This window comes from Syngnathus typhle, linkage group LG3 (assembly GCF_033458585.1).
Source record: "Syngnathus typhle isolate RoL2023-S1 ecotype Sweden linkage group LG3, RoL_Styp_1.0, whole genome shotgun sequence".
Classification (NCBI taxonomy): Eukaryota; Metazoa; Chordata; class Actinopteri; order Syngnathiformes; family Syngnathidae; genus Syngnathus; species Syngnathus typhle.
In genome coordinates, this window is record NC_083740.1 from 249,232 (window position 1) to 262,043 (window position 12,812).

Consider the following 12,812-nt stretch of genomic DNA (forward strand, 5'->3'; position numbering starts at 1 on the left):
TGTCTACGCGACAAAAGGGAAAAAAAGAACCTCGTTGTCAACGATGGTCGATGAAGCGGTAAAATGTCGGTCGGTCGGACACGTTGCGGTTCCGTCCGTTGGGCTACTCGCCGACAACGCTCCGGTCGGTCGACACGGTCACCCCACAACCCCGACAGCGAGTTCAAGAGCTGCTAATCCATCCGTGCACATTTGACGAAAAGAAAGAAAAAAAAAAGTCTTCTCACCTGTAGTGTCGGACCTGCCCTGCCCTGCCCTGCTCTGCCCTGCTCTGCCTGGCGTCAGTTGAGAGGGGATCCCGTCCGCTTCCGCCGGGAGTGGGCGCGCCGCGTCACGCCGCCCGCCAGCCTCATTGCGGCTGTCAGTCATTCGGTCGGACGGGCAGAGTGCCATCCCGCCCGGCCTTCATCAGAGGAGCGAGAGAGAGAGAGAGAGAGAGAGAGAGAGGGAAAGAGGGAGGGAGGGGGAGAGAGAGAGAGAGAGACAAAGGGAGAGACGTTAGACCCCGATTCAGCACCGGCACGGAATGGCTAACCATGGAGCATCAGGTGGGGTCCACACACTTGCACAGGTCCAGCGAGCGTGGCTGGCTGGCTGGCTGGCTGGCTGGCTGGCTGCTGTCTCGTGGCGATGGCCTTTGACAAACAAGCGTTCACACTACACACCTACGTATACCAACAGGTGTCGAGCGCCGCTTAAGCCCAAGCGCTCAGCCCATTGGTGAGACGCCAACGCTACGGACCGTGTCCCTTCATAAGAAGTTGGACGGCTTGGTCTAGGCGGGGGCTGCTTTCCGACATCCGCCACGCCACAATGGGCTCTCAAATCAAAAGTGCTTCTCCATGTCAGAAGGCTTGCTTGGCTTGATTGGCAGACCTTGGCGGGCGGATAGCACGCAAGCTTCATTACGGAAGTCTATGCACATCACTCCGACGCATGCACGCACACATGCACACACACACACACACACACACTAGTGGCGTTGTTATTGTTTGCGGCAGTTGTCCGCGGAGACGAGGAGAGAGCGAGAGAGAGACAAAGATGGAATACTGAGAAGGCTGAACTTGACCTTTATGGTGTCTTGGTGAGGAAGCGTTGGGGGCACGTTGCTACTTATGAATCTATAATGCGCCTCCGCCGTGTGTGTGTGTGTGTGTGTGTGTGTGTGTGTGTGCGTTGCGTGCGTGCCGTCTGAGCTCTGGGCTGAAGAAAGGTCATCGCACCGGGGGGGGGGGGGGGGGGGGGGCTTTAATACACCCGGCATCAGTTGCTCTACCTTGAGAACACAACAAGATGAATATTTACAGCAGTGTCAAAGTGCAGCGCCCCGATGCACGCACGCAAGTTGCGTATGTGCCAGCACACGAGTCCTTGTACACTGACCGCTTGGCGGCGCTTTTTTTCTTCCTAACCTAAACTTTCCAGAGGGCATCTCAAAGTATGCCAGTCAACACGTGTCAGTTTGGGGATCCCCCGGGGAAAACAATCCCAAGGCTCCAAGCAGACGGTGGCCCGACGGCGGGCGGCACACTGTCGCTCGGGCAAAGCCGTCACTCGTTGACCGCTGACAAGCATGCGAGCGCGACTGCCACTTCCAATGAAGATACAAAGCAGCCAGCGAGACACCAAAGTGAAGAGACGGCCGCGTTTTGTCCGGAGACGGACAAGGGGGAGGGATGGGGACGGACGGAGGGGGGGGGTCCTTTGTTCCAGCTGCCACTGCAGATTTGGGCATCTGTACGGAGGAGGGCCTGTCAGAAACCAGCTTAAAGCCTCCCTCCCACGCCGTCCGTCCGTCCGTCTCCGTACAAACCTTCATGAAGCCCAATTGGAGAGGAACACAGAGGAGGAGGAGGCAGGTGCACACGCAGGGCCAGCCGGGCCGCCCGTGACGCCATTGGCGTGATGGGAACCCGTACGTTCGTACGCGGCCGCCGCGTTGCTTACGTCAACTTGCAAAGTCAAATTCTTCAAGCCCATTTCCACAAATGCCGGCCGGGTCGGCGTTCCCAATGACGATCGGCCGGCATCAAATGAATTCAACAAAACCGATGCGTGAGAATGTCGACTTCAGGGCGGGCCCAGCGGCTGGATCCGTGCGCGTTAACGGTCTGATCGGAGACGCCTTTGGGCTGGAGCGCTGCCATGCTAGAGGAGCGTGACACGGGCGCGCCAAAGGGGCCGTCACGGCTCGCTAGCGGGCGCTATCGCCCAGCAAACGTAAGAAAGCGGCGGCGCCGACCAGGCCCTCCGCGTCTGTCGGCCTTTCCCAGCCGTGTAAATCCGCCACGGCGTCCCGCTGACGCGCATTGTGACGCGGCTGAATACGGCCGGCCGGGATGGCCCTCGCCAATGCTGGATTAGCCACACCGGATTAGCCGGCCGCCCTCCTGCTGCTTATTCAAATATTGCGGCCCGCATTGTCATCACGCGTCCGGGAAAGGCTCCCCCCGACAAAACCGTTGGGACGGACGGACGGGATGGGAAAGCCACGTCGGCCGCCGACCAAAGGCAAAGGCAAAGGCAAAGGCGGCGTGAAAGCGAGCCTTGATCTTTGCTAACATGGCCTGCCTTGGTTGGTTGGTTGGTTGGTTGATTGGCCTGTCTTTTTTCCCTGCTCTCTCTCTCTCTCTCTCTCTCTCTCTCTCTCTCTCTCTCTCTCCCCCTTGTCTCTCCTTCAAGGCTCTTGCACATACACTTGGGAGTCAAGGCAATTGATGTGCTGCCTTTGATGGCAAAGAGAGGCCTATATTAGTGGACCCCGATGAAAGGGCCAAAAAAAAGAATAGGAAATGGACGGGAAAAATATGAGCAAAGGCGATGGCGGAGATCGGACGACGGCGGAGAGGCTTACCGTGCCAGGCCGACGGCGGCGGCGCTCGGCCTTCCGCCGCCGCACGCTTCCTGCCTTCCTTCCTTCCTTCCTTCCTTCCTTCCTTCCGCCAGTCATCCCGAGGCGGAGCGACGGGGGTGCCGACGCGGGTGGAGGTTTTCGGGGACGTCCCGCCGGCCGGTCAGCGGACGCCGTCGCCATCTTTGTCCCGTTGTTGTCTTGGATGTGCCTGTCCTCCTCCTCTTCCTCCGCATCTTCATCCCACCCCTTTCCTCGCCTTTGATGGTGCCTCGCTCCCCTCCCTCGCGATGACATCATCACGCAGCGCATCAAAGGGGGCTCGTCGGGCCGGACCCTGGCTGGGTGGAAATATGGCGCATAAGGAGAGCTGGGATGACAGAGAGCAGCGCCCGTTGGGCGGGCGTACCCCAAGGCCCCCTGCTGAGACCCTTGATGATTTTTTGTTTTGAAGCCTTCCTGCACTGGCGCCGGCGCCGGCACCGGCCACTTGTGTGACGCACCCTGGATGACGGACGGCCACCCCTCCCTGTCCCGCCTCCAGCAAATGGCTAGCATTCTCCGCATCCTGTTAGCTGTGTGTATGTGCAATAACACAAAAGTCAGACAATTATTTTCAAGCTAAAAAGCAAGAGTAAAGTCTGAGTCATATGAGAACATTTTTCAAAAAGATTTGTTTAGAAAAGTCTCTTTTTTTTTAAGAGTATAAAAAATATCACGTTTCATTTAAAAAAAAATATGAGTCTTTGGAGAAAAAAGAGCATTTGGATTAAAAACGTTATTTTGTGGTAAATAAAGGGCCACTTACTTACCTCCGTCCCTGGACTTCCAGCTGGGGGGCAGCGGTCCCCAAATCCTGTTAGGGACACCTCTCTCGCTCTGCGTGTGTGTGTGTGTGTGTGTGTGTGTGTGTGTGTGCGCGCGCTGCACATGTTGCACTGTCACCCTCAGCTGCCAATTCAATCTGATGAGGTCTTGTTGGAGGACAAAGACGTTGACAGAATGAGCTTCATTTAAATGATAGGAGGTAGCGAAAAGTAAAAAAGAAAAAAACATGATGACATTTTTGAGGTTTTGGAAAAAAGTCAGCGAATAATGAGAAGAAAAAAAAAGATTGGAAAAGTAGCAAGAGAATGGATTCAGAACTGAGCTTTTTCAAGACAAAATGTTAGGCAGGCCAATGATTTTTTTTTCCCTCCTCGAATGTCTCCACGGTAGAATTTGGCCAAAATGGCCGCCTTCCCCGTCATGAGACTTTTGTTTGCCCAATACACATGGACGGAGATGGGGGTCAACGTGGGCAGAGCTAAACCTTTGGCGGCTCTCTTTGCCGCCATTTTGACACGTACGCTGAGTGACGCTTCCCCCATCAGCATGTTAGGAGCGAGCACCTTTTGGCTTTTAAAAGTTGAAGTTAAAGTCCCAATGCAGCGGCGGTGCCCTGCTCGGGAATCATTAGGTGATCTAACCCCCCAATTCCAAGCCTTAATGCTGAGTGCCAAGCAGGGAGGCAATGGGTCCCATTTTTGTAGTCTTTGGTATGACCCGGCCAGCCGGGGTTTGAACCCGCAAGCTTCCAGTCTCAGGGCCGACACTCTACCACTAGGCCACTGAGCTGGTTTTCAAGCACTCCTTCATTTCAGCCGCTTTGCCTGAATATTTGAATTGAATATCCCGTCGACACTGGCACGTGCAGAGTGACGATGTCACGTTGAGCGTCCCAGTCGGCCGTAAACAGTCATTTGCATGCAAATCGCCGCAGGCATTACGATAACTCATTCGGCCGCGTTAATAGCCGCTGACTTCCCGCGTAATCCTCATCAACAAAATCCCAATAGACCACCTGTAGCATCGTCTCATCCAGGGCTGCCCAGGCTTGATAAGCATTTTTCCACTGCTGGTACAATCAATTGTCTCTCCTCCCGACCCATTACGCACACCCACACTCCAGAATGTTGCCATCATCCAAACTCACAATGGAAATAAACAAATGTGCAATGTCTGTGTGTGTGTGTGTGTGTGTGCAGGAAGCCACAGCACCTGCCTGCCTGGCTGCCTAGCTGCCTGGCTGCCTAGCTGCCTGGCTGCCTGGCTGCCTGCCTGGCTGCCTAGCTGCCTGGCTGCCTGCCTGCCTGGCTGCCTGGCTGCCTGGCTGCCTGGCTGCCTGCCTGCGTGGCTGCCTGCGTGGCTGCCTGCCTGGCTGCCTGGCTGCCTGCCTGCCACAAAACAGCTTGCGGCTAAATCCCAGTTTGAGCACGTCGTCATAGGTTTTCTTGTTGTTGTGCAGCGTAATTGCGCTGTAAGAAATACAACACCCGCACACACACAGGCATGAGAGGTGACTCATTTAAATAACAATGACATTCATCTGCCACTCTATTATGCAAACAAGTGTTTTTTCTATCAAAAAATACAACCATATCTTCTCCAGAAAAGATGTCATATCGTGGCAACAAGTCTCCTAGCTTTAGTTTTGTATGAATTGATTCATTTATGTTTGGAGAGAATCCACCTGTGTTTAGGGTTAGCATCGCAAAATAGACGCCATTTAGCGTCAAGCTAGCGGACAGAGAGGCTGATTACTTTTGAAATGATTGCAGACACACGCACTCCTGGCGGGGCATCGTGCAGAGTGTGCGTGCGTATGTGTGCCATCACGTCACCATTGGGCGAGACAAACGAGACCCTGGAGAACACTACTTAGCCGCTCATAAAGGTCAAATATGGAAGCGCGGCGGCTAATCCCCCAACCCCCGGGGATGCCATTGTTTCAGGGCCGTGTGACATTTCAACCGGAGAGCGCGGCGGAACGTCGCGGACGTGTCGCCAGCCATCCCGCTTGGCCCCAGACAGCCCGCTGAGGCTTCATTAGAGGAGGCCGAGTCCGACCCTTGGCTTCCATGGTTGCGCCTCTTTCTTCATCACGTCGTGCACTAAATCTCATTCCATCTTGAGGATAGTCCTCAGAAGCAAATGGTGTTGTTGCCAGCTCTCACTGTGCTGAAGGCAGCCACGTCATTCCAATTCCACCCTGATGCTGGCCGTACCGAACGCTGGCCGTCGCGTCCCCGAGTCGCGTCCAATTGGCTAATCCAACGGGAAAAGTCCGACTCGTCTGCGGGGTGACGCTGATTGGAGGCACGACAACTCTGGTGCGGCATATTTTGCAGGTAAATAAACAACCCCGAGATAACGCACGCCGGCCGGCTCAGCGACGGTCCCGCCAAAGTGGAACGAGCACCGAGTGGAACAGACAATGATTAAATATACAACTCTCCTGATGAAATAAACATCTCCCCAGTCGAATAGAACAATCACCAAACCTGAAAAGCGTGTGCACGTTTGCACTACCACTTGAATCCTGGTTAATTTTAACACACGCGCACACACACAACCCCCTAAAAAATTCTAATTGAGTTAAACAGGTCAAAGGTCAAATTTCTGGTGGGGAAAGTTTTGAAAGCGCTCATTGTGGTGTGTTTTTCTTTTAAATCTAAAATTTAGAGAGGACTTTTGAAATCTAGGCCGTCTAAAGTTTAGCTTAAAAATGCACTTGTACTATTGATATTGCTCATGTTAACGTCTTTAGCATTAGTGCGGCGCGTGGGAACTTAATGATTCACCACAACATCAATATATCAAACAGCTTTCTGTAAAATGCGTTTTATAACGTTGATTTTCAAAAAGAAAGAAAAAGGATGAAAGTCTTGCGCCGTCTGGTGGCACACGGGAGCACTGCGGCTACCATCCAATCGTGATGATGATGATCATAAATAATAATGATAGCATAGAGCCAGACACTTTTAAGAGTCACATTGAAGCTGAACGACAACAAACGGAGGAAATCAAAAGCTTATGCCGACCGCCAACCTGAAACATTCCGGTTGAGGGTGGCAAACTTGTCAAAATGATGCAAAGAAAGGTACAACTCGGCTGGCAGTGGTGGAAGGTCAGAGCTGAGCTGAGCTGAGCTGAGCTCGTCATATGCCAACGACTGGCTCTGTCACGTAAGGTGGAGAGGAACTGAAAATGGAGCTGCTTGGCGTTAGGGAAAAAAACCTCGCAGGAGATCGGGGTGGAAATTGAACCAATCAAGTGCACGCAAAGTACGGCCAATGGCGCATGCAAATGGAGCGCGCCTTCTCTCCAAACACTTCAGGGAGGAGAAAGACATCAGGTGCCTCCCTTTGTTGACATTTGGTTAAACCACACAAGTTATTCATTCAAATGAGCATTTGGCGTGCTCAACTGGAAGCACAAATTTTCATGAGCTTCTTCAACGAGCTCCCAAACATAAATTGGCTCATAGAAAGCGGTCACGGCTTGTGGAGCAGACGCATAAAGGACAATGGCCTCAAAGGTGAAAATCAAACCATCGGGGCACAAAAGTGGTCAAAATGTCCAAGCCATGTTTAATTCTGGACTTTTCTTTACAGAAAAACAGAATGTGACACATGTCGATCCATGATCAAATCGCACGAGTACAAAAAAAACACTTTTCAAGGGTTAAAAAGACTTACTAAGCTTGCTTGACCCTTCCAAAAATAAGAAGAAGAACAGTTACTCTCCATCACCTTCTGCCTTATTCTGCTGGTTGTCTATTGCAGATTGTTCCTCCGCCAGCTGCATCTCCTCCGCGCTGCCTCCCACAACCGCCGCCAATTGGGTAGCGGCGGCGTCTTCCTCCTTCTCGGGCGCCTGGCTGCCTCCCGCAAGCGCTGCTTCGGTAGCGGCGTCGTCTTCCTCCTTCTCGGGCGCCTGGCTGCCTCCCGCAAGCGCCGCTTCGGTAGCGGCGCCGTCTTCCTCCTTCTCGGGCGCCTGGCAGCCGCCCGCAAGCGCCGCTTCGGTAGCAGCGTCGTCGCCTTGGCCGTCCTTGGGCGCGTCCTCCTTCTTGGGCTCTTCGTCTTTGACCACTTCCTGCAGGTTGTACTTGCGGTAGCGCGTGTACTCGCGGACCACGCTGACACAGCATACGCTCTTGATCACCTCCAAGATGATGGTGAGGTCCGGCTGGGTCAGGTTGACCTTGTTCTTGGGGTTCAGCTTGCCTACCAGACCTGCGAGGGACACAAAAGCCATGAAGAGCGGAGGAGACGTAGACCTCAAAGCGGCGGCCTACCGGCTATGGCCTTGATGACGTCCTCTCTCTTGTTGTGGCTGTTGTTCCGCGCCTTGAAGGCGATCTGGTAGGTGGCGTGGTTGGGCTTCTTGAACCAAGGCTCCAGGAAGGTGGACATATACCGCATCATGTCCTCCGGGAAGGCCTTGCACGTGCCCGTGACCTGCGTGGATTTGACACATGACATACACGACACGCATGAAAGAAATGACGACTGCTCGCTTGCTACAAGTGCATTGTAGTCATCTTGCTAAAAGTAGGACAGTGTTGTCTTGATGTTGTGCTTCTCACCGGCAGCATGCGGAGAATGACGCGCGTCTTTTTCTTCTTGGTGGCGTGCAGATCGGACAAGATGTGATGAACCAGCTTGTCGGACTCTACAGTTTGGAGTAGCAGGAATGAAAAGGCGCCACTCCCCATCCATCCGTCCATCCATCCATCCATCCATCCATCCATGCATCCATGCATCCATGCATCCATGCATCCATCTTGGGACACTGCGGGCAGCCTACGTAGCTGACCTGGTCCCAGCATTGATGATGTTTACCCAGATTGCGAGTTCTGATGAAGATGACGTTGTTGGCTCCGCTGTCCAGGGCCTGGAAACGTCGCTCTTGTCTCCCGCCGCCCGCTCGCAGCTGCGCCACCTCTTTCTTCAGAGCGTCCTCCACGTCAACTTCTTCTTTGGCGTTTTCTCCTTCGCTGCATTCTCCGGCTTCCTCTTCAAACTGGCCGGCGGCGGAAAGGTCGCACCTTGTCAATGGCAACTTAAAAGTGTCATATAATGAAGAGGAATAAAATGCAAGTGTTGTTTGAACAAGTCCTTCTCTTTTGTGGAAAGCATGACTTCCTTCACTGGGGCAAGTGACATTTGAGGAAAAGCTGAGTTGATGTTCACTGTCATGTCAACACTTTTCACCATTTGAATAGATCACAGTGTAAGAGCCAATGTGACAGACACTGACCTACCTAGCTAGCTAGCCACCCACCTACCTAGGTACCTCGCTACCTACCAACCTACCTACCTTCTCGGGTCCGTACAGCATGTCCGCGTACTCGCTGAGCAGGTTGAAGGCCTCCGCCGCGCATTTCCTCTGGTTCATGCTGCATGTGATAAGGATGCCCTGCATGCCCACCTCGAGCTCCCTGGAGCCCCTCCAGCGTTTGGCGTGATGCTGGGCGCCGAAGAAGTGCTTCTTGCCGCGCTTCCGAAACGCGTTCTGCGCCTCCGACATCTTGTCAATGACGTCACTGGAGACAGCTATTAATAAAAGGGATGATATTTCCTTTCTTTTCTTTGGAGGCTCTGTGTGTTAGCCGCTGAGCTCGGCGGCGGGCTTGGCTGCAAGCTGCGAAACGAGTTAAAAGCGACACGCAGTCAGTCCCAAAGGCGTCGAGGCTTTATTTATCCAGGTCAAGTTGCTTTAACGTGTTACTAGAAAGGTGCGCTCGCTCGCTCGCTCGCTCACTCACACTCACTGTGACGGAAGGACGCTACGTTCACGTTTTGCAGGGACTCTACGTAGTGCAAGGACGGACAAAAAGCACACCATCGAACTAAACTAAGCAAAATTAAAAGAGAATTCGTCGAGGTCGTGCTCTCAAAAAACGCGTTTCTAATCTTATCCAAATGGTGTCAAAAAGGACAAAATGCAATGGATTGACGGACACTCACCTACCACATTGGGATTATACGAGGCTTCTACGGCATGAGAGGAGGGACAAACGTTTCGACAATTACGCCAAGTAAATGATCAACAACGTCAAATATATTCACGGAGTCACACTTAGTGTGAAAGACAAAATGGTCGCATGCAACTTACTAGCTCTTTGCTGTGATAAATATACGCAAATGGAACTAGGTGAAAAGAAGACAGCCCTCACTCACTATAAAAGACCAGGACCTCTACGGAGGCCTATGAGGGTCATTATACCAATTGACGCCGCTCTGTCATGTTATGGGGACCAAATAGGACGGGAGTCGACTCTGTGACATCTTTCTTGTTTATTGGAGTACAATCTAAACCATTGCTTGTTTTGTTCAAAAGTAAAAAAATACAAATAACTGCAATACTTTCCCCCCTAATATCATTCCACCCCTCCACATCAGGCTTGCAAGCATAATGAGAAGCCCTCAACTGAGCGTTACCAGCTCTTCCTCAACATGGACTTCGGAGGCGGCCGCGTGGCTCTGACGTGAGACGTCGAAATAGACCACCTGGACTTTAGGGCCGACTCCCACTGGAAAAAGTGGCACCGCTTATTTTGGCTTGGCCCCGTCTGCTCGCCGCCACCTGAGCGGCGGCCGGCGCAGCAGTAGAACCCCTTTCCGTGATTGGGTCCCCCGTTGGACACCTGCAGCCGCTTGGCGCGTCGTCCACAGTGGCACAGTGGCGACGTCACTTTCCCATGGGCGGAGACATGAGGGGCAGGTGCCCTCTCCCGGAGGAAGACGCGATTGGGCTTGAATGGGTGGGCTTCTTTTGATTTGCTCGCCTCAGGATCGTGCGAAACAAGCGCCCCCTCGGCGTCAGCCTCCAGAACCACGTGGTGGTACGTGGAGCGGTCCTCGTCTTCCACGGAGAACTCCTCCTCCCTCGAGGTTGGAATTTGCGGGCCGCCAACGACGGAGGAGCACGGAAGCGGGCCGTTGCCGTTGTTCTCTTTGCAGATGCCCCACACCGGCGGTGTTGTCCTCCCACCCACAAGTGTCTGTAGGCTTTGAAGGGAGTCTCGGACCTGAAGGGTGTTTTCCTCGGTGGACCTTGTTTTAGTTCTTGCAGTCTGACGGCTTGCTCTGTTGGGGCAATTTTCTCTCAGCGCGGGTTTGGCTGCCAAGGGTGTCTGTGATAAGATGACAACAGTACGTAGGGAGCTTTGAAGAATTCTTCAAAATAAAACTAACAACTCTTTTTTTGGGTCCTATTTTTCTTCTTTACTCTTGTAAAACAATGAATTTGTGCTCCTTAAATTGCCATTTTTATCTCAGAAAAAAACAAACACATTTTTATTCAAGTACAGTATACAGTGCAACTACAACTTTATTTCTGAAAAAAGATATTGGGGGGGGGGGGGGGGGGGGGGGTTGGATCCCATCCATACTTGATTCATTTAAAAGAAGCGTGCGCTGGGGAGGACGGTGGCGAGCAAGAGGCGGAAGGGCAATGCGAGGTGGGACGTCCACTCACCCTCTCCAAGCTCCTTGTGATCTTCATCACGCAGCCGTCCCTCATCATCCTGGCCGCCAGCCGAGCCGTGTTCCTGGCGTCGTCCAGACCTGAAGAACAAAATAGAATAGTTACGAGCTGACGAGGACGAGTAGAGGTGAAGCTCTCGCTCCCGTACCGCAATGTTCTCTGCCAGAGAACTCTATTCCCACGTCTTGCAGTGCTCCGTTCAGACCTTGGGGTTTCCTGTCGTAGAATTTCTACAAGAGAGAAAATCCCATTTGAAGCCACGGGCAGCACAAGGGGGCGCTCTCTCCGGACGGCGACAGAAAAGTTGAGTCCAATTCTAAACGTACCCTGTACGTGCTCCTCAAATCGATCCAGCTGTTGAGCTCGTGGGGTTTTTGGATCTGCTTGCGTTGACACTCGTAGCGCAAGCAGACGCCGAGGTCCCAATCTGATGACGAGCGCCTTCTCTCTCACAATCACGGATTGACGCGTTTGGATAGTGAATGTTCTACCTGACCACGTGAGGAAAGCGCAGAGCCTTTGGCCGGGCGGCTGGGCCGAGGAGCTCTGTTGCCGGCCGGCAAAGACGGCACCCTTCTCCAGGCGCAGCTTCTGCAGCCAGCGGCCGAACTGAGACAGGCAAATGTGGAGCGGGACCCCCGCCTCCACCTGCATCTGTAAGGCGTGGCCGTTCTTTGATTGAGCTCTTTTTTTCTTTTTCGCCGTCCGTATCCGCCGTCGCTCACCTGTGTGATCCCGGTGAGCTCGGTGCAGAAAGTTGACAGGACGGGCCGCTCCTGAGGTTGAACGTAGGCGTGAAACTCCGACTCCATCTCACCCGTGCAGGTATTGAGAAGAACGGCCGGGAACTCGACTCGAGGAGAAAACCAAAACAATTACCATGCAAAAACAATAAGGCACTTTTGAAAATGGATGGAAACGTACTTATTTCTTGAGTGAGGTTGTTTTTCTCTCGCCAACATGTGGACTCAAAATCAATGACAATCAGGTATGAAAATATTTGATCTGATACAAAACATCAAAGTGGATCAGCTACGAAATTCCAAATGAGCGTTCTGGTTGAATGACGTCACTAACTTGACAGCAGCGTCTTCTTTGGCCCCGCGGATGACTGCCTCAGCAGGCCCAATTCTCTAGGGATAAGAAGAGCAAGATTCCGTTCAAATAATCACACGTCATGTTTCACAATTCGAACACAAATTGATTCCTCGCCGCACAAGTTCAGCAAACATTGTTAGCACAAGCCGATGGTGAATTTACGTCGAATTGAAGGCCAACGGGCTTGAGCTCGACACAACATACTCACTTGGCTAGCTTCTTTGTCGACATTTGCGCCGCTTGAGCTTGTCCGTGTTTTAGGATTTCAACGGAGGCAAGCAAAGAGCAAATGGCGATGGCGCTTTCTTTTCAAACGAGTCGCATCCATGCAAAGAGCAGATGGCGATGGCGATGGCGATGGCGCTTTCTTTTCAAACAAGTCGCATCCATGATTGGGCGCTTGGCTAGTTTGGTCCGCAAGGCAGCAAAATCGAGAGCCGATCCGGATACTACGCGTCCGTATTCAGCTTCAAAATAAAACTTTGCCCTTCGGATTTCACCACGTTAATTCGATGAAACATCTCTGAGAAATAGGTATTAATCATTG

The 12,812-nt window shown here is 52.7% G+C and overlaps 2 protein-coding genes across 4 annotated transcripts; both read right to left on the bottom strand.

The window, feature by feature from the left end:
- Window positions 1-7,243: 7,243 nt before the first annotated feature.
- Window positions 7,244-9,875, bottom strand: thumpd1 (THUMP domain containing 1). Of its 3 annotated transcripts, XM_061274928.1 has the most exons (7): window positions 9,794-9,842; window positions 9,646-9,672; window positions 8,996-9,231; window positions 8,518-8,698; window positions 8,262-8,347; window positions 7,971-8,133; window positions 7,244-7,908 (listed from the first exon to the last, which is right to left on the bottom strand). In XM_061274928.1, the coding sequence occupies exons 3-7, from the start codon at window positions 9,203-9,205 to the stop codon at window positions 7,412-7,414; spliced, it is 1,137 nt and encodes a 378-aa protein (XP_061130912.1). In that variant the 5' UTR covers window positions 9,206-9,231; window positions 9,646-9,672; window positions 9,794-9,842; the 3' UTR covers window positions 7,244-7,411. The 3 variants fall into 3 exon arrangements, with proteins under 3 accessions (XP_061130912.1, XP_061130911.1, XP_061130910.1); XM_061274927.1 differs by having other exon boundaries at window positions 9,650-9,875; XM_061274926.1 differs by having other exon boundaries at window positions 8,996-9,319; window positions 9,646-9,875.
- Window positions 9,876-9,956: 81 nt separating this feature from the next.
- eri2 (ERI1 exoribonuclease family member 2) lies at window positions 9,957-12,694 on the bottom strand. The gene is made up of 9 exons (XM_061274925.1): window positions 12,474-12,694; window positions 12,245-12,300; window positions 12,092-12,172; window positions 11,893-12,020; window positions 11,659-11,821; window positions 11,494-11,594; window positions 11,316-11,397; window positions 11,159-11,247; window positions 9,957-10,814 (listed from the first exon to the last, which is right to left on the bottom strand). Exons 1-9 carry the CDS (start codon window positions 12,494-12,496, stop codon window positions 10,116-10,118), a joined length of 1,422 nt encoding a protein of 473 aa, XP_061130909.1. The 5' UTR covers window positions 12,497-12,694; the 3' UTR covers window positions 9,957-10,115.
- Window positions 12,695-12,812: the final 118 nt, after the last annotated feature.